We start from the raw sequence: 21,566 nt of genomic DNA, 5'->3' as shown, positions 1-21,566 counted from the left end.
GCATGTGTGATATCTAGTACAAATCCACAGTTCTACCATGTCAGGCCAGGGTATAAATGTCATGTATACACTGAGTATGTGACACTGGTGTATATCAAGCCTTGGGGTCGGGGGAGGAGGAGAAACCCTGTGGAACCAGCTGTTCTCCAGGACATGCAAGATTCCTTTTCCAGAGGCATAGAGGTGTTAAAGGTTATGTACCAAAATGTAAATTAAGGTTAATAAGTCTGGAAAATTTGGAAAACGGGGAAAAAAATATTCTCTAGTGTGGTAACTTTCAGGAGTCTAGTGTAAACAAACAGACAGATACAGTATGTGTATGCTGGGTGGAGCTAAAATGCATGCGTGTACACAGGGCTTTTGTAAATTAGAAGGTTTCACTGGCGTTAGTACCATACACATACCATACCTTACCATGATGGAGCCTGTGGCAGTGAGGACCTGTACGGCTGCATTTCTGCCATATAATTTCTCCTCCCTGCCCCTTTCCATTCCGTTGAAAGTTGGTGGGCAGAAGGAGAATATAATGCTGCTTAGGACACACTTCGGCTGGGAGGTAGGTAAGGGACAATTTATAAAGCAGGGGGGTTCCTGGCTGACCATGATACACCACTAAAAGCCTTTAATCCCAAAAAATTGCCACCCAATGGAGTAAGTCATTGTTTCTGCCAAAACGTTAGGTACCCTCATTGCCAAGTTCAGAGAACAGCAGAGAAACAGCAGCCATTTTACCATCTCATTATCTACCTGTACATCATATCCTCCATGTATGAAATTGTTTTATTGTTTTTTAATTCAATACCATTTGGAAAATATGCCAGCATTATTATGCAATAATTTTTTGACTTTTTTGCCATGAAATTATGACTTGCGTATTGGCAAAGTGAAAATTCCTATGTTAGTAAATATGCCTAATTGTTTTCGTCTTACCATTGAAGACTGATGATTCATTCATATACAGTATGTGAATATTCATATGCTTTAGCCCTTTTGCTGCATTTAGCATTTGCACCGCTAATATTGGTCACCAGTAGTAAGGATTTTAAGAGCAATACTATTGAGAAATAAAATCTGTGAGTCCCTAGGTTTCCTTATCAGTCTTTCTTTGAAGAGATCATTACATTATGATTTGTGTCAGTCTTATGTTAATCTGAAAAATATTTGGTTTGGGCAATTCAAGGGCTAGTGTGTAGTGATGAGAAGTATATATAGTATTTTGATGTGTTTTTAAAAATAAACACACACACAGCTTATTTTGTCAGTTATTTTATTTTCAGATAGAAAAATAGACAAAGTCCACTTGTACAGATCAGACACACAGAGCAGGAGAAGATCTAGTATTATGCCCTCAGGGATATTGCTAGGGGCAGCCTGACCCTAGGCTTACTAGGAGCACTTGTGTATACTTGACACTCTCAGGGTGATGTAAGGTTATTTCATATCAGTAATGTAATTCTGCAGCTTAAATGTCAATGTTTTATACTATATTATCTGACAAGAAGTCCCCAAACCATATATTAGCAGGTACATTGAACAATCTTGAGCCCACACGCTTCTATCTTCATACCTATCACAAATGTATCCTGATGCAATTTAAATGGCTAATTGCTTTCTGATGCTATTTACTACATACAGTACATAATACTAATCAGAAATTTCTATTTAGTTAGACTGCCCTGGCAATGATAGTAGATTACTACTTCATTTTTGAAGGGGGAGGGGGGGTCAGCAATGAATAATTGAAGAATAGTTTGGTTCTGTTAATAAACAAAATCTGCTGGCACTGCAAGGAAAATCAGCGCTGGTGTCTCATCCAGCATCCCATACACTACCCAAGCAAAGCAGCACATAAATATTGATACAGCTGCAGTCTCCTACCAATCCCAACAAAGCTGCAGATTTCTTTTATACTGTATGATCTATCCTCAATAGTATCCCTGTACAGGGCCCTAAAAAGTCTAATATACCAATTCTAGGGTTCTCCATATGGGCTTCCTTGTACTTTGCACCTAATCATGTAATCAATCAACTAATGAAATGTGTGCTAATGCTGTGCCATTTTTTTAACCCTTGCCTTGGTGTGCCAAAAATTATGCCATTTACACCACTAAGAAATTTAGGGCTAATTAGACTAATACAGAACCAATACCATCCATTGTGGTATTAATCAAGTAGGCCTTCGAGAAGCCCATACATGGAGGGGATGCCCAGGCCAAAACAAGCTTCTGACTTGCCCCCTTCAGAATAAGTTGGCAGCTTTTATCGACCTGTGTATCAATCAAAGAGGCCTTTGAGAAGCCCCCATACATGGGCCAATAAGCTGCCAACTCATTCTGAACGAATGAGCAGCTTATATCGCCTTGTGTATGGCCAGCTTAACTTTATAAAGAACATTAGTAAATAATATTTACCCCAAATCTCATTCTATGTGACCCTCAAGCTGCATTTCCAGAAGTATCTGAGGGAAAGAATAATAATTCACTGCAAATTTCTTTAAGCTGACTGTGGGTTCCCCTGTAGAACACATAGTTTCCCACTTCCACCCAACATAGTGTTAAGTGTTCTAAAAAACATCATATTTTTGAACAATATACAGACAGTGCTTAGCACTTTTATAAATGAGCCCCACGCTGTGTAAAATGCAAAGCACTGTTAATAATATTGAATAAAGTAGCACAGATAATTTACACAAAATGTCACAAATATACTGAACTGGTGAGACACTGTATGGTTATGCAGCAGCAAAGCACTGCACTATGCATTATCATCATGCATAGCTAGGACACTACGTATCACATGCAAGGTTCTATATCACTGGCAGCCTTATTTTAACATATACAGCACTGTATCAGTAACATACAATGCACTGCATAGATCAGATGGAAAGCCTTGTGTAAATCATATAAAGCCATATACATAAATGCGCAATGTGTTTATCCATAGCACTGTAACAATGTAATGTGTAGAGTCCAAACACCATATAAATATAACGCTGTCACCATATACATAACAAGCCAAATATTTTATATATTACAGGCATAACATTATCTTTTCCTTTGTCTTCAGTCAGATCCCTTTGTCTAAACGATAGGCACTCACTGACTTGCTGAAGCTGGCAATTTATATATTACACAATGCACTAATCTTAAGCAGTGAAATGAGATCTTTAGCCTTCAGGCAAACACGTAAACAAATATACAGTATTGCAAAATATTGTGAAATTTTAATCAAAACCATTCTTCAAGTTTTATTTTTAAATCTGTTAATTGCCCATTAACTGTTCATGAATGACCAGAAAATGCCCTCTAAATGATCAGTTAATGTATCAGTTTTTAATTATTTTAAAGGGCACTATACTTTCATTTTATATTTTCTTTGTATTTGTCTAATGTAAATATTAAGAGGTGAATAAATAGATATTTTCCTTTAGCTTTTTCCCTAGACTTTAGTGTAGTCTGAGCTACCATTGTCTTATACCGACTTGCCACAACCATCCTTATGGCTTCCCTTGTTTAGTGTTAGAATAGAGATTGCACAACCTAACAGGAGAAGCAGGAGCTGACATATATATATATATATATATATATATATACATATGTGAGCCTGTAGCAACAAGCTAAGTCATTTGTACCCAGGATCTCCAGCTGTGGCACTTTTTTTTAATGACTATATATATATATATTGCAGCATGGCAAGTCAAACAAAGCATATAAGTTAAGTAAAACTATTCATACCAGGGACAGCTCCTTATGTTCTCTTATAGCCTGTATAGAGTAAAAGAGAGTAAAAGTGTGGCAGCATAGGTATTCCATCATAAGGTATAGCGCCTTTAAAAAAAAAGTGCATGATCTTCAAACAACCAACAACCTTATTGCAAATCCAAAAAATATTAGCAGGAAAACAAAAAAAAGAATGAACCAAACTGCCCTGCAATGGTATTACATATTTTTCTATGCATATACTTCATGTAACAAGATTTTGGATTCTGAATCCTGATTTGCAAATAGTCGCATTGTCAGGTTGATCTCACATGATGGGGCAGTCCAGCGTGAGAGACAGGTGGAAGGACCTGTACGCTGTGGAACTGGGAAGGTAGTGACATGCATGCAGGGAGCTCTCAGGAATTGCTGGGGCTCAATGAGTGCTATTTCTGCATGTCACATTGAAGAAGCAGCACTATAGAGGGGTCGCTTTTTGCTGCTTCCTTAAATTCTTCCAAGGTGATCTGGTCATCTCTGTCTTTGTCCATCTTTGCAAAGATTTTGTCAACTCTTTGTTGTGGGGTGAGACCATCCTGATTCATTCGCATCATAATCACAGTACCAACCATTTTATAGATAGCCTGTGGCAGGAAAGATGGAAAAATGAAATTTAATGCCAGAACCAGTTTTGTAGGGGCTAACAATGTGCACCATGACTCTTAGTATCTCAAAAATCTGCAGAGCAAGGCTGTCCAGCTTGAGGCCTGTGAGACACATACAGTTCTTCCTGGGATTTGTATTGCCCCCAGACCTTCTAAGGGCTACACAGAATTGCTTGTATGTCATCAGCAGTTTCTTAATATAATCAGGCCCAAGGACAAATGGTTGGCTCTCATATATATATATTGGCTCTTATATATATATATATATATATATATATATATATATATATATATATATATATATATATATATATATATATATATACACTATATATATATATTGTGAGAGATGCAAAGAATAAGAACATGGTTTGGTGTATTTTCCACCAGTATTAAAGGTGGGATAAAATTAGTACCAGGAAAAATGCTGATTTCATGTCAGTGGCTTAGAAAAAGCTGGATAGATGAGAAAGGAGTAAATGGAGGGTGAGTAGGATAGGTCCTTCATTCCTTACTCCGTTTAGTATTTTCAGTTGGCCAGCTGTAGGTAGCTGCATGATTAGGCTGCGGGTGAGCAGCAGTTAAAAGAGCTGTGTGGTTACACAGAGGTTGAGGGTTGGGGGACTCAGAGTTGTTGACTCACAGAGAGGGGTTCACTCTCAGAGCAGGGCACAGGGCAGGAAGGCTGTTTTAGGAACTCCCAGAGGAGCTGGGGGTGCTGCCTGCCACTGCAAGGAGCAGAGGGAGCTGTAACCATGTGAAAGGTCTCAGAGCAGGGCACAGAGCAGGAAGGCTGCCTGCCTGTGTGGGGAACTCCCAGAGGGGCTGGGGGTGCTGCCTGCCGCTGCAAGGAGTGGTGGGAGCCTTAACCAAGTGAGAACCCAGAGAAGTGTTGAATATAAGTGAAGGGTCACCTAGAGAAAGGTCTCTCAGAGGTCAGCGCAAGGCAGGAAGGTTGCCTGACTGTGTGAGGTACTCCCAAAGGAGCTGGGGGTGCTGCCTGCCACTGCAAGGAGCAGAGGGAACCGTGAACATGTGTATGAGTGCAGGAACGACAAGGCTTAGTGAAAAGCCAAAGTGTGCCAGATGCTGGTGAGCTGGTATCCCAGGAGGGGAGAGACAGCAGGGCTGATTGAGTAGCCCGAGTGTTCATGAATGCGAGAGGGATGGTGATATTTATGTTGGGAGGAGGGTGCCCGAAATAAACCTGTGTTTTTTTGTGAAAAGAAGTGATGTCCCTGCCACTATGCTCCTGATCCTCTTCTTACCTGCCTACCATAGCTAATTTCCCCCCAAAATTACATAATTACATGTACAGGCAGACAGCATGTCACAATATATATATAATAAAGTCATATTTTATATTATATATATATTTTTGGGCCAGACTATCGTCAGAGTGCATCCTATAAAACATCATTCTAGATATCTACGTGGTAATACATAGTAATACAGAATATCTGAAACTACACATTTTTAGCAGCATGGGGCTTTTCATTATCGGTGAAGAAAGTCACAGCAGAGGCCTCTTTTATACTGGGGTTAAGAAAGCAATCACAAAACCATCTTAAAATACTTCAGTCATTTTTAAGTCACATGGTACAGACTTACTGGGAATCAGGACAAGCACAATATTTGGTTTTCTTTGTGCTTATAACACGCTGTCTACAGGAATTCTAGTTGAGCAAATTATTTTGACTGAAAAATATATGCACCCCTAAAAGCCATACCCACAAACCACAACTGAGCTATTAGTATGGATTAACAAATTATATTTTGTAACTATAAAACCTCAAGAGCAATTTGTTTAGCACATCCTAGTAACACATTTATTTTTATTTATCTGTGCTGGAAATCATAGAGCTCTGTTTAAACTTATAGGACATTACCCATGAATTACACAGGAGACCTCAGAAGCAGGACCAAACCAGCAGTTTGGAGAATCTGCCAGCTGATTATGAGCTTTTAGAAAGAGCTTTCTGAGCTTTTGAGAAAGAGCCAGCATGTCACAATAGAACTGCTTTTAGATAATCTATTATTTCTTCTACTCAATGTACTGTAAATATGACCCAAGTTGCATAAGGGCGAAGACACACAGAGCAGCTTAGTAGCAGCTACTTGTCACATCTACTAAACTCCAGAAAATACCCTGCCATAGACAATACTGAGAATTACCTTTGCTAAAACACATAGAGACAGTTATCAGTAAATGATCAACATTGTCTCATGTAGCTGTGAAAAGTACCTGCTACTAGTAGCTCTGTGTGTCTTCACCCTAATACAGGGTTTCTATTCTTGAGTCTACCATTAGGTATGTACCACTGCTTCTGCCACTTACTGTATAATGTATTTAGGATCTGGAGTTATTGTTCATAGAAGCCAATGTACCATTACTTACGAGTGCATGCTGTGTGTATATATCTATATACCCATTACTGTACAAGCTAATTGTGGCTAATAGCACATAGGGCAGTTTTTCCACAGTGTATTTTAACTGTCAGAGAAAACCTGAAGCTGCCCTAAATTACTGGGAGACAGTTTAGACAGTTTTGCCTATTTACCCACCCACTAAAATTTAGGACAGTACAGGCAGTGCTATAAGCCCATGAGTGCTATAAGCCATGGAGGCACAATGGCTAATGCTAAACAGGGCTGATTCTTGGCCTGTGGAAAAATGTAGGCCAAGAATCAACCCTTACGCTGGCACCACCCTGCTACTTTGCTTGCACCTGGAAGCATTGTCTCCACCCAAGTGCAGGCAGACGTGGCTATGATGGAAGCCCTGTTACTAGATACTGAAGGAGTGTCAGCTTTCTGGTATACTACTTTTCTAGAGACAGATCTATAATTACAGAGGCAGAAAATTTTTCAAAAGTGGCATTTTCTGTGATGCAAATAATATACTGGAGAAAAGTAATAAGCATACATTGATTTCATTGAAACTTTCTTCCTCTTTGTTCTATCTGCCCCTTATTGTCTTCCTCAACTCCCTTTCATCTCCTTATGGCTTACAGTTCTAACTTCCTGAATGCTATTTGAACTCCCTCTCTCCTGTAAGGTATTTCATAATACCTCTATTATTTCCAGCATCTCCAGTCGTGTGATCTTGCCATCTCCATCCAGATCATACATCTCAAAGGCCCAGTTGAGTTTCTGCTCAAAGCTTCCCCGTGAGGTGACACTTAAAGCACAAATAAATTCCCGGAAATCAATTGTTCCATCTCCATTCTTGTCAAATGTGCGGAAGGCATGTTGAGCAAATTTAGAGGCATCGCCATATGGGAAGAACTGAAAAGAACAGTTTACGGAAGAGAGGGAATTACATTATCTGTTATGAAAAGAAAAACATATAAAAAAAATAACTAACACTTATCTAAATAGGAAATAGGGCTACTTTTTGCCTTATATCATTAAGAAATAATCTTTCCTGCATCACAGCCAATTTGTTGCAATTGCACTGTAATGGTAGGATGCAATGACCCACTGCCAAGGAGCTTATTTGGGATACTCATTTTCTGATACTGAATGCTGGTTGTTTGAATAAATAAGTGGTAGCCCCACAGAGTAATGGTCATACAGACTGATAGCACATATCTATGTTTGCACTATGTTGGCCACCTTTACCACTGCCACTACACGTGTAGCTTTACAATACAGGATCCCTATTAATTGCTAAATCATCAGGGTATGAGATGGCCCTGGGAAACAGCTGCTAGCCAGAAACAATTCACTATCACCATGGCACTATATGCTTACTGTATTATTCTTAGAACTAAGCAAGTGTACTGGTAATGCATTGTCATGACTTCACCATTATGCTATAAATAAACAAGTGGACTGAAGGATGGGCACACAAGAAGGGGGTAGCATTCTCTAGTGACAGTTGGCAGTAGCATATCTGATTTAACAAGGAATGATTTGCTTGGGTGAAACATAAATTAAAACAACACTTTACTTGTATTGGCATACAATTATTCTAGATGGCCTCAATTATTCTAGATGCATGGATAACACAGAATTTTAAGGGAGCATTTACAAAAGTATGAAGCTCCATATGGGTCATTTACTATTGCATTCATGATGTAAGTGTATCTATGCCTATATATATATATATTTATATCAAAATAAAACAGCCAGCACCAAGGGTCTTTGTATTTCAAAAAATCTCTTGTGTATTATAATTGCATGTACAACCGACGTTTCGGTCCCTTTTGGGACCCTTTTGGGACCGAAACGTCGGTTGTACATGCAATTATAATACACAAGAGATTTTTTGAAATACAAAGACCCTTGGTGCTGGCTGTTTTATTTTGATATTTATGTGATATCCCGTGCACAGGGGCAGCTGCAGAGCAGCAGATTTTGGAGTGTGGTGCTGTCGTGTGGACTGTTTTATATATATTTATATATATATATATATATATAATCCAACAAAAGGTAGCACTCCACTTACATTGAGTCGAATGCCCGGGTGCTAATGCAAAAAAAGAATACAAAATACTGCAGAAGGAGCCAGCACTCACAGGACTTTAGATCAATCAAAAGAAAATAAATAGAGCTTTTCAAATCAAGTGATGAAGCATGGTTTTTTATTCGTCCGACGTTTGATGAAAGTTCCAGTTTGGAACTGAAACGTCGGACGAATAAAAAACCATGCTTCATCACTTGATTTGAAAAGCTCTATTTATTTTCTTTTGATTGATCTAAAGTCCTGTGAGTGCTGGCTCCTTCTGCAGTATTTTATATATATATATACATATTGGAGATCACTTTCCACTGAAAGGCTGTCCTGTGGAAATGTTTTTAATTGTATGGAAAAGGTGTAAGGGCCTCTCAGAGCAGGAAGGATACCTTTTGGGGGTGCTGATTGCCACTGCAAGGAGCAGAGGGAGCTGAGACCAAGTAACTGAGAGACAGAATGTCAGAGAAACTGAGAGGAAAGCCTGAGGAAGCTGGGATCTGACTACTAGGGGTCAGGTGAAAAGTGCAAAAAATGGGCACACTAATAATAATCTTATTAAAATAATTTTAATGAAACAAGAATCTCATTTAAACTGTTGCCAAGTATTCTACATCTTTTTTGTATAAATATAAAAGTAACCTATATCAGTTTTTTACATTATTTATATATTCCATTTATTTGCATATCACACAGCGACCTCTGGTGGTTACTTAATGTGGAGGTCTACTTTTATTTTCACCTGTTGCCCAAGTTTCTCACTACACATAAAATATATATATTGGTATGGGTATTTAGATATGGTAAGGTACATCAAATATATATATATATATATCTCAAATGATCATTCAGTAACTGTGGATTCTACCAAGGGTGTGGCAGAGTCAACTGTGTCAAAACACACTAGAGAACAGCAAACAAGAAAAATTAAATTTCAAATTCTTACATACATATTATGTCTGATTCTGTACTTTCAGCAGTACATAATTTATGCAACACATACAGCGGGATTACCATTTTTAAAGATGTCTTCAAGTATCAAAGAGTTGGCAATGAAATGCCTGCCTTTTCTCATGACTGCAATGAACATGAGTTGAGATGAAGATACCTTAATGTAGAGTTGCTGAAACTCTTGTAGATTGAGGATGCCTGATGGACAGTCCTTTAAGAACCCTTTGTACCAGTGCTTTAGCTCCTGCTCACTGAACTCTGTGCTCTGAACCAGGTCTTGCAGCATCTCAGGTGCCAGCTTGCTGTTTGGTTTCCCCATTGCTTCTGAGAGAGACACCAATTTCTGAAAATTAATCTGAGTATATGACATCTTAAGTAAAAACAGTTACAACCAAAACTAGAGGTCCATTGAAAGTATACAAGCACAAGGAGCTTACACATTAACCATAGTATTAAATGCTAATAAAAGCACAGGCAGTGAAAATTACAAGTATAAGGATAAAGGTCATGCACACCTTAAAGACAACTAAAGCTGCTCTTTGAATTTTTTCCTCTGTGCATCTGCAAAGAGTTGCTACATGGACTCTAGCTTGACCATTCTTTTACTTTATTTATACATACAATAAAGCAAAAAGAATATATATTTTTTCATTGTTGAGGAGCAACCACTAAATGAATGTTCGCAGGTTACCATATACCCTAGGGCCTGCTCTGTAGACAGTTACGCCCATCTTTGATTTGAGAATTGAGTTTCCTTTATTTGAACTGGCCCTTATAGCAACCTAACCGCATCTAATGCTAGATCATGAATGAAAAAGAAAAGCCATAGCCTGTCTTGTTATAGATAGATTAGCTGGTGTGCATGCCCAAATCTGTGGATTATAGCAAATGCCAAAGGGTCTGGTGTAAGATTCCATTGTCAGCCACTATTAAATGGGGTGTTCACCTTTAAGTTAGCTTTTAGTATGTTATAGAAAATCCTATTCCTAGAACTTCGCAATTGGTTTTCATTATTTTTTTTTATTGTTTTTAAATTATTTGCCTTCCTCTTCCCAGCCTGCCATCTTCCCAGCTTTCAAATGGGGGTCACTGACCCCAGCAGTGAAAAAACTATTGCTCTTGAGCTTACAATTTTATTAGTATTGTTACTCTTTATTCCTTATCTTTATATTCATTTCCTGTCCTATTCATATTCCTGTCTCTTGTTCAAATCACTGCCTGGTTGCTAAGGTAAACAATATCCTATATCCTAGATAGCTGCTGAAATTCCACTGAAGAGCCGCTGAACAAAAAGTTAAATAACTAAAAAAAACACCAAAAATTCAAAAATGAAAACCAATTGCAAATTGTCTCAGGATATCAATGTCTATGCCATACTAAAAATTAATTTGAAGGTGGACTGTTTGAGCCTCTGTGTACCTGAAATGCCTGTTTTGAATCCTAGTCTGGGCCTGCTGGGTTATTCTTCAGATTCAGTACCTCTATTTTTTCAATGTACTTTTTATTAGTTTTTACAATACATGTAAACCATAATAACTACACAGCTTACTTTATCAATATCTGCAGAGAGAAAAGTAAAACATCGTAATTTAACAAATAGAAACCAAACCAAAAGAAAAAACAAAAAAAAACCTCAGACACATCACACATAACTATAGAGTATCGACACCTGAAATGTTCTTCCACTTTTTTTGAGCTTCCTGTATGAATCTTCTTTCCGAATATTTCTTGGAATTGCCAATATTCTATATTACTGCCAATTTCTCTCATCAGCTGGGAAATGTTTGGAGCCTCCTGTTTTTTCCAATTTCTAGCAATTAAAAGTCTGACTGTATTTGATAATTGAAAAATTACTATTTCCAGAGCTTTGTTAGGCATTTTGTCATAAATGTTTAATAACACCATCTCGTGAGATGTAATTCGATATCAGAGAAAATGCTGAAGTCCAGAAGGACTGGATGGTAGAAGAGGACCGCCATATGTATAACATATCTCCTATTTCTTTGTTACATCTCCAGCAAGTATTAACAATCCCTGGATAAATCTGTGACAATTTTTTATGGTTAGGTACCAATTGTATAAAATTTTGTAAAAGTTCTCTTGGTGTGTTATGGATGTCATATATCTCTGAGTTCTGGTTATTGCTTGTTGCCAATCTTTAATAGGAACATTTTTATTTAGACATTTTTCCCATTTCTCCATTGCAGGGATTTTTGTCCACTCTTTGGGTCTCTTTAAAAGGTTATAGATCCTTGCAGACCTTTTTTCCTTCTCTCTCCCAGAAGAATTCATTTCTCAAAATCTGATAGTGATCTTAACTTGCTTTGGGGAAGAGATTTTAAGTATGTACGTATCTGTATATATTTAAGGTTCAGTACCTTTTATCCCAAAGTAGGAGAGGTTCTAAACCTTGTACAGGTATGGGACCTGTTGTCCAGAATGCTCGGGACCTGGGGTTTTCCATATAAGAGATCTTTATGTAATTTGGATCTCCATAACTTAACTCCACCAAAAAATTATTAAAACATTAATTAAACCCAATAGGATTGTTGTGCTTCCAATAAGGATTAATTATATCTAAGTTGGGATCAAGTACAAGGTACTGTTTTATTATTATAGAAACAAAGGAATAATTTTTAAAAATTAGAATTATTTGCTTATAATGGAGTCTATGGGAGATGGCCTTTCCGTAATTCTGAACTTTCTGGATAATGGGTTTCCGGATAAGTGATCCTATACCTGTACTTCTAATTTATAAATTGGTTCAGTAAGTAGTATTATACTTCTGTTATTACAGGTATGGGACCTGTTATTAAGAATGCTAGTGATCTAAGGTTTCCCAGATGAGGGGTCTTTCTGTAATTTGGATCTCCATACTTTGTCTACTTTGTTTTAAATAAACCCAATGGAATATTTTTGTCTCCCATAAACAGTAATTATATCTTAGTTGGGATCAATTACAAGGTACCGTTTTATTATCACCGAGAAAAAGAAAATCATTTTTAAAAATGTGGATTATTTGCTTATAATGGAGTCTATGGGAGATGGACTTTTCGTAATTCAGAGCTTTCTGGATGACAGGTTTCCAGATAATAGATCTTATACCTTTACCTTCTATTACTTAATTTTAGAATTTAGAACTTGTGTTTAATGTCTGGTGCCAATTATGAAACATTTGTTCATTATCATGCTGATAATAGAGGAAAACACATTAGGTATAGAAAAACAGGCAAAAAAAAACCAGAGCCTTTTTCATTAATGGACAAAGAAACCTAATTTTTTTTTACAGGGTACCCCCCAGTGACTGCAGTCCCTTACTGTTGTAGACATCCGGCATGACATTTCTTTAAAAAACTCTCCACCACAGCGGCACCATGCCTGCAGGTTAGGTATTGCTGAGACTCACTTTCCTGCATGCACTTTAGGGCAGTGGCACACGGGGAGATTAGTTGCCCCGCGACTTCTTCGTTACCACAGGCGACTAATCTCCCCACAATGCCATCCCACCCACAAGAATTTAAATCACTTATGGGATGGCATACGCGTCGCTTTGTTTTGCCTTCATTACAGGACGACTCATTTCCCTGTGTGCCACTGCCCTTAAGGTCTTTAATGGGTAGCAGGGTACACTACCCATTAGAGGTTTTAATGCACATGTGGGGTCAAGGTTTCTGAGGTACCTGATGTGCTAGCATGGCACTGCAATGGGTACCAGCATGCTACAAAGTGAAGGGGATTTTTTACAGATGAGGATGTAATCTGACACAAACAATAAGGCTTTCTTTGTCCTTTAAATACCACCTTGCATGGTATCGATCTGTAAGATAAACAGAAAAATTTACCTTTGTGCACTCATCATACCGAATCAAAACCTGAGATTATCATTTATGGATTTTTCTACTCATATAAGTGACATAAAAAAATTGTTTTTTATATTACTGATAATTACACTTCACATTTTAAATGTAAGTATTATATACAGGAAAAAGTTCAGCTAGTTTGCCAAATGAGCATATCTTTGACCCAGGGGCCAATAATTAGGGTTGCCACCTTTTCTGGAAACAAATACCGGCCTTCCTATATTTTTATGTTTTTCCCTATTAATAACATTGGCATCAAGCAACATTTTTACCGGCCAGGCCTAATATCAGCCAAATGGCAACCCTATCTGTGAAACTAGTAACACAATAAAGAGCAAAGTGCAGAAAAACACCCGCAGTTTTGAAGCTCATTATAAATTCAAGAAAATATGGATTTACTATTTGGCACACTGCTCCACTCTCTAGATATAATTGGGGTAAAGTCAGGTGGTTAGTGCAAAATATTTCTTTTAGAAACAATAACAATTGAGAAGGCCTGAAAATCTGTAGATTATTGCATATGCCAGAGGCCAAGATGTCATAGAAATTCACTGTTTGTTGGGCCTGTGGGGGGCTGTTTGGATGTCTGGGTACTTGAAATGCCAGAGCCTAGTTTGAGTCTCAGTCCAGACCTGCAAGTGAGAAGAGCATTGTTTAAGCAGATACTCAGTAAAACAAAACCCCAACTGTGATGCAGCCAGAGCTCTGCTTATTTCCTTAGCTTTGAATAAGAGGCTGTAGGTTAAAAAGGAGGCTACCGGTAATAGAAGGGAATCTGGAACACATCTGAGGTGAGAAAAACATCTCCTAACAGCCTTCATCCACTGGTTGGATTCTGAGATCATTCACATTTTGAACAGCCCTCAAGGATATATAGAAAATATCCAACAATATATGCCCTTTTGTGCCAGGTGAGCCCTCTGATGTGGGGTTCCAAGAAATATTATATTCTGCCCAACACTAAAATTCAATCTTTCACAGTCAGTTGGTAACCACCATTGCTGCCACAGGTTTTAGCTTTTGGCATGCATGTTTAAAGGACATGTCAACCCCAAAAATAATTTTTTGCATAATAAAAGAAAACATAATTCTAAGCAGTTTTCCAATATGAAATAATTAAACATTTGTAGCACTTTAAAAGTTATTTGTAAATGTAATTGCTATTGAAAGCAGCATTTGCTGAACTCCTGGTTGTTACTTTTTAAACAATGTTACAACTGTCAGTCTCCTCCAGAAAGGCAGGTCTGTCAGTCTGCTGGCTTGTGTTACATTGTTTCAACAGTCAGAGCCACCAGGACAGAGAATAGAAAGGACAGGCAAACACTGCTTCTAATAGCAATTATATATACAAATAACTCAAAAATCATAACAAATTTGTAATAAATGTATATTGCAAAGCTGCTTAGAATTTGTTTTCTTTTATTAGACAAAAAATTATATTTTGCGTTGCCTTGTCCTTTAACTCATCATCCCCTAACTGTATGAGAAACACACAACTCTCCTAGCTAACAGTAATAGAAGAAAACCACTAATTTACACTATATTCTTGATTCACAAATAGTATTAACCTCAGAATGCAGCATTTCCTTTAAAAATAAGGCTTTGTGCTATATATGTGAGACAGCACTGCTAATTGTCAGCTTGCAAAGGAAGGTACTGAATGTGTTGAAACCTAACCCTGCAATGAAGGAGATTAGAATAGCATAAGGCTCTAAATAGGAAATTCATTTTTAAAAATGTTCGTATAATAATTTTCTCTAAAGGAAACATGTTTTCTAAAGGGTTTGGCAAGGTCTCCAAACAAGCAAATCCTTGGCCAATCCTTTCCCACCCACACACTGCATTATACTGCGAGCCTATGGAGACCCATCTGATGAAGACCGCAATAGCAAGCCTTTGCAGCCCTTACATGATGGCATTTCAAACCTGACTGATATCTGACTGATTCTGACTCTATTAGACAGGCTCTCCTAAGGACCATTAAACTGCAGACTTGGTCAGAAGGGGCTGAGGTGCCAGCTTGGCCCATGTATGACCTTTGAACTAACATCATACATGATGGATCATTTACTTAAGTAGTGTAAAAAAAAGTCTAATTGGACAGTTTTTTACCCATGATGCAACTTTCTTTCCCAGAAGAAATACTGCATCATAAACTAATGGTGGACAGATTTGCACTGGTTACTAATCTTGTCATAAATGGGTACAAGCCTGCAAGGTAAGGGGCACAATAACATTAAGCAGTTATCTATGGGGCTTTCAGTTTTAGAGTTTGGCCTGTATTGTTCAAAAAAATAAAAAAAAACCATAACATACATATATTCCCTTTATAACAATAGGTATGTTCAGTATACATAAAGTTTAACTTAACTATGTAAGTCCTAATATGTGCTGAATTAATGTTAAAAATTGGGTATCCTGCCCTTCGCTTCTGAAATTATTGCTTAATAATTTGCAATATTCCTGCACTGGAACTTGTTTGAAATTTACCATGGGCTTATTATACAGATACTATAAGAAAAAACACTTTCAGTGCATTGTAGATCAAAAACGGTGATTTGTGCTTTTATTATGCACTGGCTTAGTAAATTAGCTACTAAGGGTTGAACTAGTTTAGAAAACTCATCCTGGCATACACTATAGAGTCCTTGTTGGACCTTGTAATCTTGTTCTTGGGCTGCAGGAGGTAAAGACACAGTGTAGGCCTGAAAGGTGTTGCACCTATATGGGTAAACTGGGTGCACTGGATTGGAGTCACACTAATTTTCTGTAATTCTTGCCAAATAAGAGCATAAATGAAGACATTTCTATGGCCTTTTTCAATCTGCCATGTACTTTATTACATCTCTTAGTGACTTACTCAAAATTTCATGATGCCTTGTGGCATTTTGTGTGGTCCTCATGATCAGAAAGAAATATTTACTGAAACTGCCAGTCAGTAGTTTTGACTTTGCTTTTTCCATTGTGGATATACAGATTGATATGGTTTGTGTGTAGTGTCAGTCATGAATAAATAACTCTTCCAACTGATTAATATCTGTCAGTCCTACCTGTTGTTTAATTCAGAAGTTATTGTACTTGAGCTATAGTATTGATAGCTTTGTTATTTTTTCTTATGCCTGAACCACTTCAACAGATCAATGGTTTTGCATGTACAAGCTTATGCTGAAGGCAAAACAGATGATGATGTAAAGAATAGCTTTTAATCAGATATCTTTAAAAAAAAACATTGGTTACTGTAGCATGGTACAATTACAAAATCTGCGCTTAACACACAAGTGTTACAATGGCATATGATGATGTGTGTGATTGGATTAAACATTTTAACAGATATTTTCTTCCCTTTAACATAATGCTTGCCCTTTGCCTTTACGGATTTGCTATCATCACCTGACACTCTGCTTGAAGATGTAAGCAATGATAAGCTGGATTCCTGTAAGTTAATATGATAATATACTTGTGTACATATATATTTCACTATTTTATGGTATGTTAATGGAAAAAAATCAATATGCCACTATTGTGCCTGAGAGGATGTTAATAGCAATATTCCTGTACGTATATGTTTATGTTATTGTACATCTGTGTTTATAGACCACTGGGATATTGTTGTGTCTTTCAGTATATGTGTGTCAGGCTGCTAGTGGAGGTTCATTGTTCATGGCTGCTTGTCCTAACAGTTTCTCTCTTTGTCTCTTCCTCTCATTGCTGAACGAATATCACCATTTTCCATCCTGTGTAAGTGTGAGCTGGTGCTGAGGTGGTTACTATGGCAACTGCTGCCTGGTACACATAGGACTCCCAGAGTGCACTCTGAGAGTCTGTATATTTCCCTTACTTTTCTCTCATTATGCTCTTTATTGTAATATCCACCCTAAAAATAAAGTACATATTTAAGGCAAACACAGGATCTTGCTTCATGGATCTCAAGCATGTAAAGTAGGAATCTGAAATGTGCACGGTTTGATGATGGGTATACTAAACTGAAATGGAAATTGGGTCAGTGATTCACAGTATTCATAGGTTATATAGTAATATATATATATTATTTTTCTAACACTGTATATTTGTGTCCCACTATACATATTTGTATCTGGCTGATGAACAATTTCCATCTATGTAATGCCACGACTCTTGTATGCTCTGACATCCATACATAAAAAGACTGCATCTTACTGTTTGCATAAATATCTGGGATTTGGAAATCATTATGCAAGAAACCACTAGCAAGAGAAGTGTTAAAGTCAGATTATGTTCCAGTTGCAATTTTACCAATACTACACAGATGTGAATTATTAGACCTGCGCAATTACACAAAAAGCTCGAGGCACACACTAAATGACACTGCGTTCTACAATCACCTGTTCTTGCTGAAAGGTCTTTTGAAGTCGACACAGAAAACACATTTACAGAACTGTAATGCCCCTTCCTCTGCCATTAGTAAGAGGAGCTGGACACAAAACAGAGAGAGAATAATAATTTAAACAAAAGCCCAGCTAGATACAGCCTTGCATGAGGGATAATTGGTCTTGATGTCCTAAAATTGTTCCAGCCATGGAAATCATCTCCTAGACTAGCAGGTTGGGCTACTATACAAAGCATATCACTGTAAAGTCTGCTCTCTAAAGAGAATACTCTGTTTAGGGCCACCTTATTAATACAAAGCAAAAGCATATATACTGTACCTTAACGTTGAATGATATACCTCTGGATTCTCTGTGATGGTCCTGCTGTCTTGCTCCTGTTTTTTCTAGCTGTGTCACTTGCTCACAGTGAGATGTTTTTGGGGGGCAGTAAGCAAAACCCAGATCACGATGTTTGCCTGTCACACCTTATTTGCATAGTCCCACCCTCCCATATACACTGGTTTGTGCCATTGGTGGGGAGGTATGTTAACAAGGTGAAATGTCCGTGTGGCTCAGGATGCCACTGTGTGTCACAGGGGACAGATTTGGCTAGTGGTAGCAGAGGAGGCCAGTTAGTAAGAAAATGTCTAGGGATGTAAAACAAGCTCCACATAGGGTTTCCATAGAAACAGTAGCCATGGCACTAAGATGCTGTGCTCTGAAGGAATGAAATAAGAGAAAAACACAAATTCATGCAGATATATACAGGACATGTTATTTTTGTCACAGATCTGTAGATGTCACAGAAAAGACAAGAAATATACATAAATGCATACTCGATGATGCAAACCTATGCAGATTTCTTAAGCAGCTATTTTTAAATATGTAGTGTACATTACATATGAATAATACATGGAAATAAACCCAAAAAATACACAAAGACCCATAATAAACCAGATATATTCAACTTGAGTTTCTCTGTATTATTGGCAGTGGCGTATACTTGCTCATAGTTCATGGATCTTCGTCAGGCAAATGTAAAATGGGTCTGAATTGTATGTTGTTCATGAAAATGTGGCTGTGCAAGCCTAACCTGGAAAACCATCTCCATTATAATTGTGTTAAAGATTGATGGGAATGATATTAGTTCCAGCTAATATTAAGCCAATGATTATGTCTTACCATAAAATACATAGAGAAAATACTCCAGAGTACTACATATAGAATGTATAGTTCAAGTAACCAGAGCAAGTTTGGCAAAAACATTAAATGGAGAAAGAATCTGCAGGAAACGTCCCCAAAGCTGACCCCCACCAGCCACATCTACAAACCTATAGTCTCTCAGTAACACATTAGCCTTATGGATTTATGAATGGTCTGGTAGACTTCATATTAATTAGTGTTTTAAATGTTTAGTGAGCCCTGTGAGTGCAGTTTTTCTGCATTATTTGTGTTGTTTCATGGCTCCGGCACCCAGGTAGGGTTGCCACATGGAAAAATACTGACCTTCCTATATTTTTATGTTTTCTATTTCCCTGTTAATAACATTGGCATTAAACATAATTTTTACAGGTAGTGCAAGTAAAATACTGACCAGGTGGCAAACCTATTTATGGTGTAAACCATACATATTTAGCATAGGATTCTTATTTGCCCTAATAGGCCTCCTTTAGATAAACATAAAACAAGGGGTGCACTTCCATCATGTAAAATAGTACCAGCATCTATATATAAATAAAAATAATGCACTTACAATTTAGCAGTTGACAAATTGCTAATCAGAAAAGTCCAGACAATGTGTTCCCAATGGGTTTTGTATTTATGGACCTACTAGAACTAACACTGACATGTAACTATTTTAGAGACTTGCATTATTTCTGCAAGTCTCTGGGATGGCTATGGGAAGTGTGCTTGCACCTTCCTATGCAAATCTGTTTATGACAATATATTTAGGGCAGCGCCTTACATCATCTTTTACCTAAGCTACATAGACGATCTGTTTCTAATCTAAGGGCTGTAACAGACAGGGAGATTAGTCGCCACGCAACAAATCCCTTGTCGCGGGCGACTAATCTCCCCGAAATGCCATCCCACCAGCTAGAATGTAAATCGCCGGTGGGATGGCATATGCGATGAAGAAATCGCCGTAGTTTCCTCTCAAGGCAACTTCGGCGATTTTGGCAAATTGCCGTGCCGCTTATGCCATCCCACCGGCGATTTACATTCTAGCCGGTGGGATGGCATTTCGGGAAGATTAGTCGCCCACGACAAGGGAGATTTGTCGCTTGGCGACTAATCTCCATGTCTGTCATGGCCCTAAAAAGTAACAACGAGGCATCTTTTCACCAGATGCTGGATATTCCAGTTAAGATGACTCTCATATTTGATGCTCAGACTATTAATTTCTTATAACTACAGATATACAGATTAGGGACGCATCTATTTAGAAAACCCACTGACCGTAATTTTATTGTTCATACTGCCTGCAGTCATGCACAACAACAATGATCTCAACACTGCACAAGAACAACTGAAAATAACTTTTACAATGGGGGTACAGGGAAAACACTACAGACACAGCTAACCAGAGAATCCACATTCATTCAGGACAATCTCCTTAACTATAAATCGACCATTTGTTGACACAGCTATAACAACCTTTTACAGATATATTTTTAGATGTATCCAAGAGCCGAAGACATAGTGAGTGCAATAACTGGCTAATTGTTAACAAAGGTGAGTGCCTGTCCCTTTACTGGGCACTGAGTTCTCTACACAGGGGTTGGTGGCAATTGGTTATCCTCTCAGCGTAAGCTTGGATGCTATAAGTGCCCACATTTGTAACCTGCAGGTGCCTCTACTGATTGGGCCGGACTTTCCCCACCCTTACACTGGGAAACATTATAACATTTTGCACAGACTCTTGTCTATGTCTACTTTTGTGGTTTATATTGTGACCTGTGCTCTTGTGTATTTTACTACATGGGTAAAACCACTAGTACCTTTAAAGGACATGTCAACCCCCAAAATAATGTTTTGCCTAATAACAGAAAACATTATTCTAAGCAACTTTCCAATATTAATTTAATCAAAATTATTAGTGCTTTTTATTTGTAAATGTAATTGCTACAGAAAGCAGCATTTGCTGAACTCCTGGTTGTTACTTTTTAAACTCCTGGTGTTTGTTACATTGTTTCAAACTCCAGAGCCGCCAGGGCAGAGAATAGAAAGGACAGGCAAACACTGCTTTTAATAGCAGTTATATATACAAATAACTAAAAAAAAACACCATTACAAATATGTAATGAATGTATATTGCAAAGTTGCTTAGAATTAAGTTTTCTTTTCTTAGGCAAAACATTACTGACATGTTCTTTAAGGAGAGAATAGGCAACCATCACTCTGCAATAATCAAAGTACTGAAAGAAAGTTGAAAGTGGAACAATCAGTTGCAAGGCATTTTTTGAAAATGGGACATTCTTTGCCCACATTCAGGTGTATGGCCAGTTCAGACTGGCTTGCTACGGTACAGGCATGGGCCAAGGGCGCTCTAAGGCAACCTGACCAGCTACCTTGCCTCGTCCCAC

The 21,566-nt window shown here is 37.8% G+C and overlaps 1 protein-coding gene across 1 annotated transcript; it reads right to left on the bottom strand.

Annotated features, from left to right (window-relative positions):
• Positions 1–1,250: 1,250 nt before the first annotated feature.
• On the bottom strand, positions 1,251–18,383 carry hpcal4 (hippocalcin like 4; the record flags this gene model as incomplete). The annotated part of the gene is given in 4 exon segments (NM_001079330.1): positions 1,251–4,342; positions 7,436–7,651; positions 9,931–10,097; positions 18,319–18,383. Coding segments are annotated over 3 exon segments (576 nt in total). The 3' UTR covers positions 1,251–4,144.
• Positions 18,384–21,566: the final 3,183 nt, after the last annotated feature.

The sequence above is a fragment of the Xenopus tropicalis genome, chromosome 2 (genome assembly GCF_000004195.4).
Source record: "Xenopus tropicalis strain Nigerian chromosome 2, UCB_Xtro_10.0, whole genome shotgun sequence".
In the NCBI taxonomy this organism is placed as follows: Eukaryota; Metazoa; Chordata; class Amphibia; order Anura; family Pipidae; genus Xenopus; species Xenopus tropicalis.
The sequence above is the reverse complement of the archived record's forward strand: the minus strand, read 5'-3'. Positions and strand labels throughout refer to the sequence as shown.